The sequence below is a fragment of the Mesoplodon densirostris genome, chromosome 5 (assembly GCF_025265405.1).
Source record: "Mesoplodon densirostris isolate mMesDen1 chromosome 5, mMesDen1 primary haplotype, whole genome shotgun sequence".
NCBI classification, from domain to species: Eukaryota; Metazoa; Chordata; class Mammalia; order Artiodactyla; family Ziphiidae; genus Mesoplodon; species Mesoplodon densirostris.
The window spans coordinates 11,584,350-11,604,264 of record NC_082665.1 but is presented as its reverse complement, the minus strand read 5'-3'; the positions used below and the strand labels follow the sequence as shown (position 1 = coordinate 11,604,264).

The window sequence follows — 19,915 nt, the reverse complement described above, 5'->3', positions numbered from 1 at the left end:
CCTGATCAGGGAACTATTGTGCATGATGCACAGTGCAGCCAAAAAAAAAAAAAAAAGAGAGAGATAAGACAGTGCGCAGCATGTACTAAGTGCTCATTAAAAAGAGCAGTTGTTGGGGCTTCCCTGGTGGCACAGTGGTTGGGAGTCCGCCTGCCGATGCAGGGGACATGGGTTCGTGCCCCGGTCCGGGAGGATCCCACATGCCGCGGAGTGGCTGGGCCTGTGGGCCACGGCTGCTGGGCCTGCGTGTCCGAAGCCTGTGCTCTGCAACGGGAGAGGCCACAACAGTGAGAGGTCCGTGTACTGAAAAAAAAAAAAAAAAAGAGCAGTTGTTGTAACCATGAAGCAGATGGAGTAGTATATGTAGATGGTTAGGAAAAAGATATATTTAAAAAATAACAAATACAACAATACAATTAATGAGATAATAGGCTGTCCCAAGCTAATAGTATCACTCACCAGACTGAAAGCTTCTTGCTGCTGGAGAGCCTTCCGTTCACATTCCTCAGTGCCCGTCATTGCACCTGGGACTGAGAAACTGCGCAGAGAAGGAATGAATGAATGAACCCTTAGTTGTAACATTCATTTGCAGTGCTACCCCCTAACTCTAGTATCAGTCTTCAGGTCATTAAGACAGCATGTTCGTGTGTTTATAAGTACCTAGGAGTGAAGTTTTCATGAACTTAAATGTTGCATTTCAATTACAGGCGTCCATTAGCAAGGTGAAAGTAACAGAAACATGGCTCAGTTTCCAACACCTTTTGGTGGTAAGTTTTCAAAGATTTTCCTTTTTTAATGTACTTTGGAATCGCAATTTTTAAAACTTAGTATTATGACAAATTTCAAATACTCACGTAAGTAGAGGGAATAATATAATCAACCCATCATATAGTTTCAGTGATTATCAATCAACTAATGGCCAATATAGTTTCACCTGGATTCTTTTGAGCACCTCTCATACATCAGATCATTTCATCCACAAACATTTTAGTGGGTGTTTCTAAAAGATAACAGTTTTAAAGATATAACTACAATACTGTTACCACTCCTGTAAAGTTTCTAGTAATTCCTTAATGTCTTCAACTATCAAGTCAGTGTTAAAATTTTCCCTGATAGCCTTTAGATATTTTTCGTTGTTGTTGTCACGGTTGGTTGGTTCAAATCAGGATCCGAACAAGACACATACTTTGCAATTAGTTCATGTGTCTCCTAAGTTGCTTTGTTAGTGAACCCTTCTCCATCCCTGTTTTTTTGGTTTTTTGTTTTGCAATTTATTTGTTGAGGTGACTGGGTCATTTATTCTGTACTTTTTCTTTAGACTGGATTTAAAGCATGACATTTTTGTTTTACTTCAGTTTATCTGCTTGAAACATCAATCTGCATAAAGTGTGTTTTTCAGGTAATTTTCCCTAAGATTATTAGGAAAGTGTTAAATGTTGGTTTTGCTTACTGGCCAAGTTTTGTTTTGTTTTAAAGAGAGCATGCCATATCAATGAGTTTCTCTTGGCAGCTGTCGAACCTAGCCACCATGAAGAGAGTAAGGCAGCATAAAGCCCCATCCCTGTGATCACATCTGTAAAAGTCTCTGTGAAATTCTAGTACAGAAGTCTGCAACCTTTTCAAAACCAGTAGTCTTACTGTTTTATTTTCTGTTTTGTTTTGGTCCCCCTTCTTAATTACTGAGCAAGTTTTTTCTTTGTTTTGTTTTGCTTGTTTGGTGGGGTTTGTTTCTGTTTGACAAATTTTGACAGGGCAGTAGAAGTTGCAGGACTGTAAGGCCTGTGAGGGTAGGGATCTGATCTATTTCGGTCACCATCTTATCCCTAATGTCTAACACAGTGTGTGGCACATAGGAGGTGTTCAACAAGTCTGTTTTCAGTGACTGAGTGAATTGCTGCTCTGCCTGTCGCTGTCATATCAGACCCTGCAGACAAGGGAGATTTCAGTGTTTAGACATTTTGCTTGTATGCTTGGCACCTTCACATACTGTCTGTTCCCACCTTTTGGGAAAATGTCTGAACTTCTGAAAACCTTCTACCTATGTAATCTAGAGCTATTTGGTGAATTCGTTTGAGAAAACCTAACACTAAAGTGAGGACAGTCTCAGAAACAAGGGGATATCTGGTCAGTCCAAGAACTGAAACTGAAGAAGGACTTAAACCCTGTTCCCTTTGGTTTGCCATCGTTTTTTTTCAGGATACCCATTTTTAAAAACAGCTTCAGTGAGTTATAATCTACATGCCATAAAATTCACTACAATCTAGTATTTGAATATTTTTATCACTCCAAAAAGATTTTCATGGAATCACATAGGATACTAATTTAGTGAAGCTCAATTTTTCCATAACTTTCACTTGTGGCATTTAAGATACCTGAAAATACTGTTTTAAATTAGACTATTGATTTGTAAATCAGTCTGTTTATTTAAATAAATGATGATTATTAACATGTCTTCATACAGTCCTGCTAACTACGGGGTTATAGGACAAGTTTTTAAAAAAAGAGTTTGTGCTAATATCTTTTTTTTTTGGCCTGCTTTACTCTTAATTTTCTTTTTTTTTCCTTTAAAAAATTTTTATTGGCATATAGTTGATTTACAATGTTGTGTTAGTTTCTGTTGTACAGCAAAGTGAATCAGTTATGCATATACATATATCCACTCTTTTTTAGATTGTTCTCCATATAGGTCATTACAGAGTATTGAGTAGAGTTCCCTGTGCTATACAGTAGGTCCTTATTAGTTGTCTGTTTTATATATAGTAGCGTGTATATGTCTACTCTTAGCTTTCTAACTTTATATTCAAAACTTCCAAGGACAAACAGATGGTAACTTGTCAAATCATTTATAACATACTGACAGTATCTTAAGGTACTATGGAAACTGTGGGTGTGAGCACTTTGTTTTTCTTTTCTCATTGAATAATTTCTTTGTCTTTTTTGGATTGTAGGTAGCCTGGATATTTGGGCCATAACTGTAGAGGAAAGAGCAAAGCATGATCAACAGTTCCATAGTTTAAAGCCAATATCTGGATTTATTACTGGTAATTGGAGTCAGTATTTTTACATTTTTACTTATCGTAGTGCATATATCTGTGGAAAATCTATTATGCAGAGCGAAGGTGGGCACATGTGATCAGGGGTACACTTTGCCTATTTTGCCTTAACCTGGAGTCTGTATTTTTACAGTTGCTTCTCCTCCAATGCACTCAAGTCTGTTTTGTAGTTTTTAATGGATGCCAAGTCACTGTTTTAGGCATATCACTGTTGGGAATTGGTTAAGATTAATGGACCAGGGGCTTCCCTGGTGGCACAGCGGTTGAGAGTCCGCCTGCCGATGCAGGGGACACGGGTTCGTGCCCCGGTCTGGGAGCATCCCGCATGCCGCGGAGCGGCTGGGCCCATGAGCCATGGCCGCTGAGCCTGCACATCCGGAGCCTGTGCTCTGCAGCGGGAGAGGCCACGGCAGTGGCAGGCCCGCGTAAAGGAAAAAAAAAAAAAAAAAAAAGATTAATGGACCACATTCTTTAAGTAATTGTAGCATTGGACTGTGGTCCTTGAGCAAAAACACTTCCTTAATTCTGATCTTGAACTGGCTTGAGTAAATTAACAGATTATGAACATTAAAAAAAATGTTCTTATTGCTATGTCCTTAAAGATCCTTTTGTACTTTGCCTTTTCTAATCTCTTTCCTGTTTGATGACTCTTCAGGAATTAGCTTTAGAAGAAATGGGATCTAGATTTCCTGGGAACTTGCTTTTGTGTGTATTTGTTTCACTTCTCTTTAACCTACTAATTCTTAGTCCTGATGTGATTCTTTTAGTCATTGTTACTAACTCTCCATAAATATGTTAGAAGTACCAAAAATCTGAAGTGTAGGTAAATGGGAATGGCAAAGAACTCTTTTGTAAAGTAGAAGTATGAGTCATCAGTTTCTTGAGGATTTCTGTAGGTTCACTTTGTTGTAATGTGTAGCTGTTACCATCTTAATTACTAGCAGATTAATTAAAGTGGACAATCTACCCCTACACAATGGTAGGCCCTTTTTGAGATGATTTTTTTTTAAGTGTTACATTCTAAAGTCAGTGCTGATGGATTCATTTTGCTGTTATTTATAAACTTATCATTTGGCTTTCAAAATGTATTCAGTTCAGTATTTACAGGATTATTAACCTCTTTCTTTTTGTAATTTTGCCATAGTGGTTTTCTGTCAGCTGCTGTTTTCTTCTAAAACTTTTTCCATTTAATTTACAGGTGATCAAGCTAGAAACTTTTTTTTTCAATCTGGGTTACCTCAACCTGTTTTAGCACAGATATGGTAAGTTGGAACTTCATACAAGCAGAAGGTTATAAACTAGTCCAGTAATATCTAATCTTAATTTCTTAAGTTACAGAGGAGAACATGTATTTCTAGTCTGAAATACCCCACTGCTTCTTACCAGACAAGTACTTCTGAAAAGTGTCTTTCTGGTATGGAACTTTAAAAAAAAAAAAAAAGTGGTGACATTTGCAAACTAACTGTTACAAAGTTGAACTTCCAGTTGAGAAATCTACATTTTGATATTTTCTCACCACTTTGTTTTGTTTGTTTGTTTGTTTTCTGGGTTTTTTTTGGCCACACCATGCAGAGTGTGGGATCTTAGTTCCCCACCAGGGATTGAACCCATGACCCCTGCATTGAGAGCACAGAGTCTTAACAACTGGACTGCCAGGGAAGTCCCTTTCACACCACTTTGTTTTACCTTCATCCACATCACCCATATTCATCTAAATGGTCCACATTTCTTGCTTTATAATGTGATAGTTCTGTATCTTTCATTGAATAAAAGGTAGAGAAGATATTTGAGGGTTAATAATGGAATAACCAGTGAAAGAGTGAAATAACCAGTATTCATTACAGTGTTGTGCAAGGTGAGCACATAAAAAATATTGTTGAATCTCTTGATTAATTAGCACAAATAAGTGTTCAGTCTTTTGAAACCACAGAAAAGAAAGAATGAATGAAAAAGACTGGCAAATACAGTTTTGGGTTCTAGGTTTATGACTTTGGGAAGCCATGCTGAATTCTTTGGCTAGGAAGCCACGTTTTCCTGCAGTGTATGGTTCTTACAGTTAGTACATCATTTCCCTGGGTTCGTTAGTGTTGTGGTGGCAGCTTGTTATGGTGAAAAGAACACATGATTTGTAGTTGAATCCCATCTGTACTACTTTCTATCTCTCTGATTTGGAACATGTACTTACCCCCCCCAGCCTCAGTTTTCACATCTAGAAAATGGGAAGACACATGTTTCCTTACAGGGTTATTGAGTGGATTAGCAGAGAAACTGTATGTAAAGGACTTAGTGTGGGCCCTGGCACATAATAGAGCCTCAAAACAAAACCCCATGGCCTCCCTGGTGGCGCAGTGGTTAAGAGTCCGCCTGCCGATGCAGGGGATACGGGTTCGTGCCCCGGTCTGGGAGGATCCCATATGCCGCGGAGTGGCTGGGCCCGTGAGCCATGGCCGCTGGGCCTGCACATCCGGAGCCTGTGCTCCGCAACGGGAGAGGCCACAACAGTGAGAGGCCCACATACCGCAAAAAGAAAAAAAAAAAAAAAAACCCAGAAAGGTACTGGGCTTGCCAAAAATGTTTGTTCGGGTTTTTCTGTAAGATGTTACAGAACGCAAAAATAAAGATTGACATAGTTCCTTGTTGCCTTTAAGCAGATTCTACAGAACAGAGTCTAAGCTTGATTATAAGTGTTGTCAGTATGAAAATCATTTACTATGTTCTGAAATAGCAAAACTTTCATGGGAAATTATATATTATTTGTGTGTGGATTTATTTGAATTGAAATTAAATGATACCAGATTCCTGTGCTTTTTTTGGTGTCTGCTTTATTTTCTTTTTCCTGGTTGTCAGCATTGGGCTGCCAGACTGTCTCTTTCAACTATGATACCCTTTTCGTGCTAATGTCTCATCTACTTTGAAGTAGAAAATTCAGATAACCAAGGTTTTTGGAATTACTTTTATTATTATTATTTTTAATTAATTAATTAATTTTTGGCTGCATTGGGTCTTCGTTGCTGCGGACGGGTTTTCTCTAGCTGTAGCGAGTGGGGGCTGCTCTTCGATGTGGTGCACAGGCTTCTCATTGCAGTGGCTTCTCTTGTTGCGGAGCACGGGCTCTAGGCGCACAGGCTTCAGTAGTTGTGACATGCGGGCTCAGTAGTTGTGGCGCACAGGCTTAGTTGCTCCGCGGAATGTGGGATCTTCCTGGACCAGGGATCGAACCCATGTCCCCTGCATTGGCAGGTGGCTTCTTAACCACTGTGCCACCAGGGGAGTCCCTGGAATTACTTTTAAAGTAAAGTAAAAGACACACACACACACACACACACACAGAACACTCATGTACTTGTGAGCACAGGGACACTGACCTGTTGGTTAAGTGCCTAAGTCTAAATGCAAGAAACTTGTGACATCTGTGTTAAATTTCTTTTTGCTTTGTGTTCTGCTGTGTGGTTGTTTCTCACACCGTCAGCCAAGATCACTCACTAGAATCTTCCTTTCCCAGACTTAGATTCCTTCACTGAATTCTGCTTTTATACTGTATTTCCAATTGATGAAGGTTCATTCAAGAAGCAGTCTTGTAATGAATACTCTGCTGCAAGGAAATCTCACTTAACATTTATTCATCAACAGTGGAAAAATATTTATCAGATGTCTACTATGGGCCTGTGCCTGTTGTAGGCGCTGGGAATACAGCTGTGAACAAAACTGACAAAATTTGTGCTTTCATCGAAATTGCAATCCAGTGGAAGGAGATGGTCAGTAACAGCATAAAAACTGTCACATGTTAATAAGTGTAATGGAGAAAAATAAAGTATTATTTAGTAAATTTCAGTTCTTTCAATTAAGACAGTTAATTTTCCAAACTGTTTTGTTTTTTTTTTTAACCAGAGTATACCAAAGTCATTTTTACCAACTTACTCTTTTCATTGTGAAATTTTTTTAACAGTGAAGATAATGAGTCTGCAGACTTAGGTTAAATCAAAAGTGTTCTTTGTCTTTAATTTTTTTGTGACATTTTGTTAAATAAATTTGTGATGGCATATTTTGCTTTCATCAAGAATTGCTATCAGGGGAAAAAAAACAAACTGAAACACACCTCTAAGAATCTTTTCCCAAAAGCAGTATCACTGAAAAGTCGTTGGAAATTTCTCGAGCCACAGATATCCTGCTAAGATGCTGGAATGGTGTGGTGCAGAGTGTGAGGAACTTCTGTCTTTCGGCACCAGCTCTGATGCTTCTTCACTTTGTAAGCTTGAGCAATACTTCACCTCTTCAAATTTCGGTTTTTAAATTTATAAATAGCAGCTGACCTAATGAAATAGTTTTCCCTCCCTATCTCTCATGCTAATCTTTTGTTCTCATGTGGTTTTTCTGATGGGATCATAGGGAAAGTCCAATGCCCCTTTTGGTAGAGAGAGGAGTGGGTTTGAGTCTAAAGTTTTAGGCAGTCCCTGTGTCATTCCTCTGGGGAAGAAGAAAATTTTGGATTGAGAATTAGGACCTTTTTCTAGTTTCTCTTTCTCTCTGGGCCTTACTTTCTTTGCTCTGGACCTCCATTCAAAAGTATGAGTGATGTGCACAGCTGGGAAATATCTTTTGGAATCCATGTAGAAATTATATTCCAGTTAATTAATTTATGAGCTTTGGAACTATAACCTACTAATACTTTGGAACTACCTATCTCTCCAATTCAGTTTCCAATTAAGAATACAGGAAAACTTGAATTCTCCCTCAGAATGGAGTCAAGTCAGTGTGTGTAATGCCAAATTATAACTGTGGCCAAAGATGATACATCTTCCTAGAAATTGTCTTGCTAATAAGAACTGGAAGGAATAGGGCCAATATCCTGTATCCTTTTGGCAGCTTAAATGCTTAACATTGTTGCAACCTTGGTCTGGTGTGGAGACAGAGAAGAAGAAAGCAGAGGGCAATGGACAAGAGCCTTGAAGGCAGAGGAAAGCAGAGGTGGAATGAGGACTTTGGAATCAGAGGCAGTAGCTAGGGACCACAGAAACGGGGATTAGAAGCTCTTAAGGCAAGAAATGGGGGGAAGAGAGGGAGCACCACCTAGAAATGGGCCGGAGAGGAGGAGGAAGCCAGAGGCATAAGGGCAGAAATTAGAACAGCTTGGTGATCTGGCTCAGGGATGGGGCAGGGGGCAAGACCAACACCTGTGTGGCACCTTTGGATGCTATCTTAGGATACCGCTGAGCATATGTCAGGAGGGCCTTCAGCCCCCAGCAAGATCAGTTTGCCAAAGTCATTTACCCCCCAAAAAAGTCATCCTGGACATTCCTGAGTCTTCACCATCTCAGTTCATGGCGCTGAGCATCTACCCGGCTGCTGGAAGCCGTGCCCGATTCCTCTCTTTTCCTTACCCTACACAACCAATCCATCAGCAGGTACTTTTGACTCCATTTACAGACTGTATCCCCAACCTGGCCATTTCTTTCTGTGTCCTTTGCTACAATCCTAATTTGTCATAGTGGGCCTAATAGCTGGGCCCACTATTCGAGCATTCTGACTGGAGTCTCTCACACTTGCCTGGTTAGATTCCATTGTCCACCCAGCACCCCAACAATCTTTTGAAAAAGTAAATCCGTTTAAAACTCTCCACTGAGAAGAAAACCCAAAGTCATGACCAAGGCCACAAGGCCCAATATGATCTGGCTCTTGCTTTTTCCCTCTTCTCTTATTTTGTACCACTCCCTTCCTCAGTTTTTGCACTCTGGTTTCACTGACTTTTTTTCTATCTTTAAATGGATTCTTTTGGCCTCAGGGTCATTGCACTTGGCATTTTCTCTTCCTATCATGCAGCTCTTCTAGATCGTCACGTATTTGGCCGATTACCCTTCAGGTTTTGGTTCACCTCCCCAGAGAAGGGCTTTCTGACCACTAGTCTAAAGCAGTTCCCTCTCCCCACCTGCTCCGAAGAACATCTTCTCTTTCCCATCACCTTGCTTTATTTCTTTTTTAAAAAATAAATTTATCTATTTTATTTATTTATTTTTGGCAGCATGGGGTCTTCCTTGCTGTGTGCTGGCTTTCTCTAGTTGCGGCGAGCGGGGGCTACTCTTCGTTGCGGTGCGCGGGCTTCTCGTTGCGGTGGCTTCTCTTGTGGAGCACAGGCTCTAGGCACGTGGGCTTCAGTAGTTGTGGCACACGGGCTCATTGCAGACTGTAGAGCGCAGGCTCAGTAGTTGTGGCACACGGGCTTAGTTGCTCTGCAGCATGTGGGATCTTCCTGGACCAGGGCTTGAACCCATGTCCCCCCTGCATTGGCAGGCGGATTCTTAACCACTGCACCACCAGGGAAGGCCTTGCTTTATTTCTTAATAGCACTTACTGTGTGGAACAATCTGACTAGTTTTCTTGTTGAATGTCTGCTTGCACTGAAACAAGCTCTGAAGGCAGGAACCTTGCCTGTCTTTTTCTTAATTGTAAGCCTAGTTCCTGGATAGAGACCTTAGTAGGTGACCTGTTCAAAAATATTTGTTGGAGAAATCCCTGGTGGTCCAGTGGTTAGGACTCCGCGCTTTCACTGCCGTGGTCCAGGTTCAATCGGCCAAAAAAAAAAAAAACAACTTCGAATGAATAAACAAACAGATGAGTGAGTGACTGTGGGAGGTGAGCAGCCTGTGATGAGCCTTTGTGGTTGAAGTAGGCTCCTAAAGGAATCTGTTGGCTTCAGTTCTGGTGTAGTGAATGAGACTGAGCGAGAGGAGGCCCACCTTTTTTCCCTGAGTCCTATGATACAAACAAGATAGTTGCAGAATTTCTACACTCCTATCCACCACAAACAACAAACCTATTCAGTGGCGTTCAAGGTTACTTCATAGTTCTTTTGTTTATAGCCTGAGGATATATGAAGTACTGTGTTCAGAAGTTATTTAGATTAGTTTTTTTCCCTTCTTCCTATGTGGACATGTTACTTATTTAAAATACTATTAGGTTGATTTGGGTTTTTTGCTTGTTTTTTTGTTTTTAATTAATTTTTATTGGAGTATAGTTGATTTACAATGTTGTGTTAATTTCAGGTGTACAGAAAAGTGTATCAGTTATACATATACATATATCCACTCTTTTTTAGATTCTTTTCCCATATAGGTCATTACAGCATACTGAGTAGAGTTCCCCATGCTATACAGTAGGTCCTTATTAGTTACCTATTTTATATGTAGTCATGTGTACATGTCAATTCCAGTCTCCCAATTTATCCCCCCCTCCTTGGTTTATATGTTTTTGTTTTTATTTAGTTTAGGGATCTGCTCTCATCTTTGTGAACTTAATTTTATGTTTTGAATATGTAACACATTAACAAGATTCCAAAAGCTAAACTCTACAAAAGTGTGAACTCAGAGAAGTGTCACTCGCTGTCCTATTGTTTCATCCCATTCCCACTTATTTTATTAGCTTCTTATTATCCTTTCTTTGTTTATTTCTGTGGGAAAAAAGCATGTCCATAATATGTGTGCAAATTTATATTTAAATTATTTCTTCTTCCTTCTACTTTGAAAGTAACCTCCTATAAATGTTCTTTTTTTCTTTACTTCTCTCACTTAACAATGTATCCTAGAAATCACTCATAACATTCCATAGAGATCTTCCTCATTTTCTTTTTTACAGTTATATAATACTTATTGTTGAAGATATACCATAGTTTATTCAACTAATTTCCTGTGTTTTCTGCATTTGGGTTATTTCTAATATTTTGCAATTACAGATAATGCAGCAAAGAATGAGTTAAAGCATGTATTTTTGTATTGTTGGAAGTGTATCTTCAGGATGAATTCCTAGGATTGAATCACTGTGTCAAAGAGTAAATGCGGGCTTCCCTGGTGGCGCAGTGGTTGAGAATCCGCCTGCCGATGCAGGGGACGTGGGTTCGTGCCCCGGTCTGGGAAGATCCCACATGCCGCGGAGCAGCTGGGCCCGTGAGCCATGGCCGCTGAGCCTGCGCGTCCGGAGCCTGTGCTCCGCAATGGGAGAGGCCACAACAGTGAGAGGCCCGCGTACCACAAAAAAAAAAAAAAAAAAAAAAAGAGTAAATGCGTAGTTCTGCAGGTGTGGCCAAATTTTCCTATACTTGGAGTTGAAGCACTTTTTCCCACTGACAGTATGTAAGAGTGCTATGTGGTTTATTTGTACAAATCAAACAGAAAACTTACCCTTAGTATTCAACATACTTGTGGACCTTTCCTCATCTCAGCCATGCCTGTTGTTATATATAGATTTTTTTAAAATTTTATTTATTTTTGGCTGCATTGGGTCTTCATAGCTGCGTGTGGGCTTTCTCTAGTAGTGGCGAGCAGGGGCTACTGTTCGTTGCAGTGCGCAGCCTTCTCATTGCGGTGGCTTCTCTTGCTGAAGAGCACAGGCTTTAGGTGTGCAGGTTTCAGTAGTTGTGGCGCATGGGCTCAGTAGTTGTGGCTCGCGGGCTCTAGAGCACAGGCTCAGTAGTTGTGGCATACGGGCTTAGTTGCTTCAAGGCATGTGGGATCTTCCCGGAACAGGGCTTGATCCTGTGTCCCCTGCATTGGCAGGTGGATTCTTAACTGCTGCGCCACCAGGGCAGTCCTTATATATAGATTTTTATATCAGACTAAACACTGTATTTAAGATCAGTTTGTTTTCAGGAGTCATAAATAGCTATTTTGTTTTATTTTTTATTAAAAATATTTTTTATCATACTTTCTTTTTAACTTTGGAAGTTTTGTGAATTTAATTTCAGGATCCTCAGACTTTTAGTTAGTCTTTTGGGGAGATTATTAGAAATGAGTAAACTGAGCTTCCCTGGTGGCGCAGTGGTTAAGAATCCGCCTGCCAATGCAGGGAACATGGATTCGAGCCCTAGTCTGGGAAGATCCCATATACTGTGGAGCAGCTAAGCCCGTGCGCCACAACTACTGAGCCTGTGCTCTAGAGCCCGCGAGCCACCACTACTGAGCCCACATGCCACAACTACTGAATCCCGCACGCCTAGAGCCCATGCTCCACAACAGGAGAAGCCACCGCAATGAGAAACCTGCTCACTGCAACGAAGAGTAGCCCCCGCTCGCTGCAACTAGAGAAAGCCCATGTGCAGCAATGAAGACCCAACGCAGCCAAAAATAAATAAATAAATAAATAAATTAGGAAAAAACCTTTCATTAAAATAAAAGAAATGAGTAAACTGAGAAATAACTATAAATAAGAGATGAACTGGACAGCAGAGCTGAAATCATATTTTGCAGAGAATATTTGAGAAATCGAATTCCAAATCTATTCCAGTATATTAGGAGGGGGTAGGGAGAGTTGAGCTTTGTAGGAGTAACTGCTATAGTTCTAAAAGACCTTTGAGTTTTTACTAGAAAGGAGTCCCAACAGTTATATTCTGTTAGTTGAGTAAAAGAATTTTTTTTAAAAGGTCACCCAAAATTGTCAAAAAAGTTTTGGAATTTTGGTGGATGTCTAGAACCTGAGCATTATGTGTTTCCTCTCCTCTCCTGTTGAGGCTTCTCCTAATTAAACCATTACTAGAAAGTCTCTTCTCTCATAACCCACTCATTATCCCACATTGGGTATTTTTGTTTCTCTCTAGAAAACATTTTGGGGACAGTAGTGTGGGGAATAGGGAGTGGGAATCTATCTGCCTGATTTTTTTTTTTTAAGTATGCATGTCAGTGTTGATTGTTGGGAGCTTTTTTTTATCCATGAAAACCATTTGAAATAGCTGAATATCTTTTTAAAAATATTTGACGGTCCCTGGCGGTCCAGTGGTTAAGACTTGGTGCTTCCACTGCAGGGGGCACAGATTCGATCCCTGGTTGGGGAACTAAGATCTTGCATGCTGCATGGTGACGTGAAAAAAAATATTTTGGTAAAAGAGAGAAAGCTCACCATTTCATTTTATTGATTTAGCTTCCTTTATAAAACCTGAAAAACAGTACAGAAATAAAGCAGCCAGAGACTAGTCTCAATTATGATCATAGACACAGAAAATCAAAACAAAATCTTAGCAAGTAGAATTCCACAATGTACAAAAACTATGACCAACTTGAGTTTATGCCAGGGGTGCAAGATTGGTTCAGAATCAAGGAATTCCCTCAACATTATTATATCAGGAGATAAAAGGAAAAAGAAAATGTGGGATCAGATCAGCAGATGCTGACTAAGCATTTGATAAAAAGTACAGTAACCATTTCTAATAAGTAGAAAAGGGAACTGCTTAAATATGTCAGATTACTTTCTAAAAATCAGTACCAAATATTATTCTAAGCAATGAAACACTGTAGTCATTTTCTTTTTATTTTTTTATTTATTTATTTTTTTTTCTTTTTTTGCGGTATGCGGGCCTCTCACTGTTGTGGCCTCTCCCGTTGCGGAGCACAGGCTCCGGATGCGCAGGCTCCGGATGCGCAGGCTCAGCGGCCATGGCTCACGGGCCCAGCCGCTCCGCGGCATATGGGATCCTCCCAGACTGGGGCACGAACCCGTATCCCCTGCATCGGCAGGCGGACTCTCAACCACTGCGCCACCAGGGAGGCCCTGTCATTTTCTTTTTAAACTATTTAATTTAAACTCAAAACCAAGCAGGGATGCTCACTTAGTAATGTCATAGAGGCAGTAAGACCAACAAGAAAGAGGAATGGTGGGGACTTCCCTGGTGGCACAGTGGTTAAGACTCTGAGCTCCCAATGTAGGGGGCCTGGGTTTGATCCCTGGTCAGGGAACTAGATCCCACATGCCACAACTAAGGAGTCCACGTGCCGCAACTAAGGCCCGGCGCAACCAAATAAATAGAAGTAAATAAATATTTATTTATTTACAATAAAAAGGAATGGTATAAGTATTGGAAATGAAAGTTAACTCTCTTTTTTGCTAGTTATGTGATTGTGTAAGATTCACAGAAGTTTGGTAAGATTGCTGAATACACCCAGCATAAATGATTATTAAAAGCAAAATTCTTCTCTATGCTTGAAATAAGCACCTAAATGTGGAAATGGGGGACATGTTCTATTTAAAAGAGTGACAGAAATGATAAAATTCCTAAGAACATTTAACAAGAAAAGTAGTTACTTATATGAAGGAAGTGATATAATCTTATTAAAGGAAATATTAGTAGAACTGAACATACTATTTTCTTAGAACAAACTATCATAAAAATGTCAGTGCTCTAAAAATTCACGTATCTAATGCAGTTCCATCTTGATTTTCATTAGAGTTGTTTGTAGAATAGATAAATTAAAAGTTCATAGGGAAAAAGAAATGTCTGTGAATGGCCAAACAAGTTGTTTTTTTAATTTTTATTGGAGTATAGTTGATTTACAATGCTGTGTTGGTTTCAGGTGTACAGCAAAGTGAATCAGTTATACATATAAATATATCCACTCTTTTTTAGATTCTTTCCCCATATAGGCCATTACAGAGTACTGAGTAGAATTCCCTGTGCTATACAGTAGGTCCTTATTAGTTATCTGTTTTATATATAGTAGTGTATATGTGTCAATCCCAATCTTCCAATTTATCCCTCCCCCGGCCCTTACGCCCTGGTAACCGTAACTCTGTTTTCTACATCTGTGACTATTTCTGTTTTGTAGATAAGTTCATTTGTACCCTTTTTCTAGATTCCACATATAAGCGATATCACATGATATTTGTCTTTCTCTGTCTGACTTACTTTACTCAGTATGACAATCTCTAGGTCCATCCAACAAGTTTTTTTAAAAAAAGCCTTGCCAGATACCAGAACATACCATAGAGTCAGTGGGATCAGATTATTGTCACACTGACCTGGGAATTGTTCAGTCAGAGTAGATAATCCAGAAATAGATCTCCTTTCATATGGACATTTAATAAACCACAATTTTTTTTTTTTACTTCAATGAGAAGAGGATGGATTGGTTAATAAACATTGCTGGGAACCCTAGGTATCCCCCTGAAGGAAATCTGGTTGAACCCTGGGGTAACATACCACACACATATATGCAATTATAATTGGTTTAAAGATTGAAATGTAATAAAGTAATACCATCTTAGAAAAGAAAGCTATGTGATAAAAGAAATATTTTACACATATAAAAATGTAGAATTTCTGTATGCTAAAGATATTACACATAAAATGGACAAAGTTTTAAAAAATCTTTCAACAACTGACAGATAAACAGTTGATATGTAATATACAATAAGTGCTTTTAAACTGACAAGGAAAAGACATGCAGTCCATCAGAAAACTTGGCAAAGGATGTGAATGAGCAGTTCATGGAAGCACGAGTCCAAATGCCCAAGAAACATGGCAAGCGATGCTGAAGGCCACTAGAAGTGAGTGAAATTCAGATTCCACTGGTGTGGTTTGCTGAAGGCGGTCATTGACCACAGGAGGCCTGGGGCACTCCTATCTGAGGCAGAAGGGTGGTTTCTGTAGCCATGGGGTTCCCTTTATGACTTGATGACCTTTAAAATTTTTCCTGAAGAATAGTGTTGACTTTTACAATTCTTAACATTTTTAAAGATTTTTAATCTTTGTTGTATTATTACACTTTTTATTGTGCCTCATGTTTTCTTACTTTGAGTTAACTCTAGAAATGTAGGGTTATTTTCTATGTAGCTTAATTTTCTTTTGCAGACACAATCTTTATGTGGCTCATTTAAAACATGGCCAATGATGACATTGTAATTGGAGTAGCTGGTCTTAACATTTGAAGTTTCAAATAAAACTTTTCTTAAGAAAGGTTAAAAAAATAAATCCTTATGCCCTTAAAATCTAGACTTCAACAAATGAAATCTGAATGAACATTTTTTGTGCAGAAGAGGTTAAATCATGAATATGCACAGTTTCAGTTAGCAAAAATGTAGTTTCCAGTTGCAAGTACAAACCCCTTTCTTCCTTTCTCTTACTCTTATTTGAGAGAAATGCTTTACATAATAACTCATTGGAAGTTGACTTGACCATTTGTTTGAGTACCACTTTCAAATAGTAAGTGCATTTGTAAGGTCATTTAATGAATTTCCAGAGCTTTGAAAGTATGCTAGTATTATAGTATAGTAGAGCATAGTATGTCACATCCCCATGGTGAGGTTTGTAGAACCCTACAGAGGAGTTGATGCAATCTAATCAAGTATCTAGAAATAAACTCTGTTTCTAAATACTTTTTTCCTCCTAATCGCTTTATTGTCACATAATTCACATAACAAAAGTCGCAGTTTTAAAGTGTATAATTCATTGGTTTTTCGTCTTTCCAGAATTGTGCAACCATCACCACTACCCAGTTTAGAACATTTTTATCACTCCAAAAAGAAACCCCATGGTATATATCCTGACATTCAGACTGAAAATTACCTTGTGTATCATAAAAGTAGAGAGTAACACAATAAAACATATTTCTTATTTATATAAAACATTGTCAGTTTTTCCCTACAGCTTGATAAACAAGTTTTGTTTTGTTTCCTTTTCCCCGGGACCAAAGGAGCTGATTATTTAGTTTTTGTGTGGGTGGGAGTGGTGGTTTGGGAAAGGTTCTTTTAAGGTCACAGTCATTCTAAGCCCATGCTGTTGGTTTGCAGGGCGCTTGCTGATATGAATAATGATGGAAGAATGGATCAAGTGGAGTTTTCCATAGCTATGAAACTCATCAAACTGAAGCTACAAGGATATCAGCTCCCCTCCGCACTTCCCCCTGTCATGAAACAGCAACCAGTTGCTATTTCTAGCGCACCAGCCTTTGGTGAGTCTGAAAAGGAATTGTTTCCTATATTTCATTACATGTTTTTAAAATAAATACTTCCCTTCTCCCCCCCTCCCCTCTCAGTTTGTAGCATTGTGAAATTCTAGGAGGTATTCTGTCTGAAAAATGATGGCCCTGTGCAAAAAGATAATGATGGAAGGGAAGAAGCATGGTCACATTCTAACCCTGGGATGAGCGTAATCAAACTGAAAGCAAATAAATAAATTTCACAGCTTACATCTCAACCAATACAAAGGCCTGGGATGAATATTAAAAATACCTGAATTGGGGGCTAACTCCATACCATACAATATATGAATGAATCATCCCACTGTAACAAGTTTGATATCTTTGAGTCATTGGCTTATGAAAAATTAGACTGAGATTTAATTTTGTACTTTATAAAAATGTGGACTAAGTTCTAGTCATATAATTCTCATTGCAGGATGAATGTGTGTGTAATCTGTGAGGTGTAACACTCTCTGTTACGTTTCACAGGACTCAGCTATCCAATTGATTTCCATAAAAACGCAGAATAAAACTCAGGTCACTTTGAAATAAAGATTAATTTTTTTTTTACAGATGGTTATTATTATTTTTTTTTACATCTTTATTGGAGTATAATTGCTTTAAAATGGTGTGTTAGTTTCTGCTTTATAACAAAGTGAATCAGTTATACATATACATATGTTCCCATATCTCTTCCCTCTTGTGTCTCCCTCCCGCCCTCCCTATCCCACCCGCCTAGGTGGTCACAAAGCACCGAGCTGATCTCCCTGTGCTATGCGGCTGCTTCCCACTAGCTATCTATTTTACATTTGGTAGTGTATATATGTCCATGCCACTCTCTCACTTTGTCACAGCTTACCCTTCCCCCTCCCCATATCCTCAAGTCCATTCTCTAGTAGGTCTGTGTCTTTATTCCTGTCTTACCCCTAGGTTCTTCATGACATTTTTTTCCCTTAAATTCCATAGATATGTGTTAGAATACGGTATTTGTCTTTCTCTTTCTGACTGACTTCACTCTGTATGACAGACTCTAGGTCCATCCACCTCATTACAAATAACTCAATTTCGTTTCTTTTTATGGCTGAGTAATATTCCATTGTATATATGGGCCACATCTTTATCCATTCATCTGATGATGGATGCTTAGGTTGTTTCCATCTCCTGGCTATTGTAAATAGAGCTGCAATGAACATTTTGGTACATGACTCTTTTTGAATTATGGTTTTCTCAGGGTATATGCCCAGTAGTGGGATTGCTGGGTCATATGGTAGTTCTATTTGTAGTTTTTTAAGGAACCTCCATACTGTTCTCCATAGTGGCTGTACCAATTCACATTCCCACCAGCAGTGCAAGAGTGTTCCCTTTTCTCCACACCCTCTCCAGCATTTATTGTTTGTAGATTCTTTGATGATGGCCATTCTGACTGGTGTGAGATGATATCTCATTGTACTTTTGATTTGCATTTCTCTAATGATTAATGATGCTGAGCATCCTTTCATGTGTTTGTTGGCAGTCTGTATATCTTCTTTGGAGAAATGTCTATTTAGGTCTTCTGCCCATTTTTGGATTGGATTGTTTGTTTTTTTGTTACTGAGCTGCATGAGCTGCTTGTAAATTTTGGAAATTAACCCTTTGTCAGTTGCTTCATTTGCAAATATTTTCTCCCATTCTGAGGGTTGTCTTTTGGTCTTGTTTATGGTTTCCTTTGCTGTGCAAAAGCTTTGAAGTTTCATTAGGTCCCATTTATTTATTTTTGTTTTTATTTCCATTTCTCTAGGAGATGGGTCAAAAAGGATCTTGCTGTGATTTATGTCATAGAGTGTTCTGCCTATGTTTTCCTCTAAGAGTTTGATAGTGTCTGGCCTTACATTTAGGTCTTTAATCCATTTTGAGCTTAGTTTTCTATATGGTGTTAGGGAGTGATCTAATCTCATACTTTTACATGTACCTCTCCAGTTTTCCCAGCACAACTTATTGAAGGGGCTGTCCTTTCTCCACTGTACATTCCTGCCTCCTTTATCAAAGATAAGGTGACCATATGTGCGTGGGTTTATCTCTGGGCTTTCTATCTTTTTCCATTGATCTATCTTTCTGTTTTTGTGCCAGTACCATACTGTCTTGATTACTGTAGCTTTGTAGTATAGTCTGAAGTCAGGGAGCCTGATTCCTCCAGCTCCGTTTTTTGTTCTCAAGTTTGCTTTTGGCTATTCAGGGTCTTTTGTGTTTCCATACAAATTGTGAAATTTTTTGTTCTAGTTCTGTGAAAAATGCCAGTGGTAGTTTGATAGGGATTGCATTGAATCTGTAGATTGCTTTGGGTAGTAGAGTCATTTTCACAATGTTGATTCTTCCAATCCAAGAACATGGTACATCTCTCCATCTATTTGTATCATCTTTAATTTCTTTCATCAGTGTCTTATAATTTTCTGCATACAGGTCTTTTGTCTCCTTAGGTAGGTTTATTCCTAGATATTTTATTCTTTTTCTTGCAATGGTAAATGGGAGTGTTTCCTTGATTTCACTTTCAGATTTTTCATCGTTAGTATATAGGAATGCCAGAGATTTCTGTGCATTAATTTTGTATCCTGCTACTTTACCAAATTCATTGATTAGTTCTAGTAGTTTTCTGGTAGCATCTTTAGGATTCTGTATGTATAGTGTCATGTCATCTGCAAACAGTGACAGCTTTACTTCTTTTCTGATTTGGATTCCTTTTATTTCCTTTTCTTCTCTGATTGCTGTGGCTAAAACTTCCAAAACTTATTTTCAGTAATAGTGGTGAGAGTGGGCAACCGTGTCTTGTTCCTGATCTTCGTGGAAATGCTTTCAGTTTTTCACCATTGAGGATGATGTTCGCTGTGGGTTTGTCACATATTGCCTTTATTGTGTTGAGGAAAGTTCCCTCTATGCCTACTTTCTGGAGGGTTTTTATCATAAATGGGTGTTGAATTTTGTCGAAAGCTTTCTCTGCATCTATTGAGATGATCATATGGTTTTTCTCCTTCAATTTGTTAATATGGTGTATCACATTGATTGATTTGCGTATATTGAAGAATCCTTGCATTCCTGGAATAAACCCCACTTGATCGTGGTGTATGATCATTTTAATGTGCTGTTGGAATCTGTTTGCTAGTATTTTGTTGAGGATTT

At 38.9% G+C, this 19,915-nt stretch overlaps 1 protein-coding gene across 3 annotated transcripts in view; it reads left to right on the top strand.

Moving 5' to 3' along the window:
* Positions 1–19,915, top strand: part of ITSN1 (intersectin 1) — a 248,394-nt gene that overhangs the window by 70,937 nt on the left and 157,542 nt on the right. For all 3 annotated transcript variants that reach the window (XM_060098529.1, XM_060098531.1, XM_060098530.1), the window contains exons 2-5: positions 708–767; positions 2,949–3,041; positions 4,252–4,315; positions 16,596–16,756. In XM_060098529.1, the coding sequence (XP_059954512.1) occupies positions 740–767; positions 2,949–3,041; positions 4,252–4,315; positions 16,596–16,756 (346 nt within the window). In that variant the 5' untranslated portion in view covers positions 708–739. The remainder of the gene's footprint in view (positions 1–707; positions 768–2,948; positions 3,042–4,251; positions 4,316–16,595; positions 16,757–19,915) is intronic.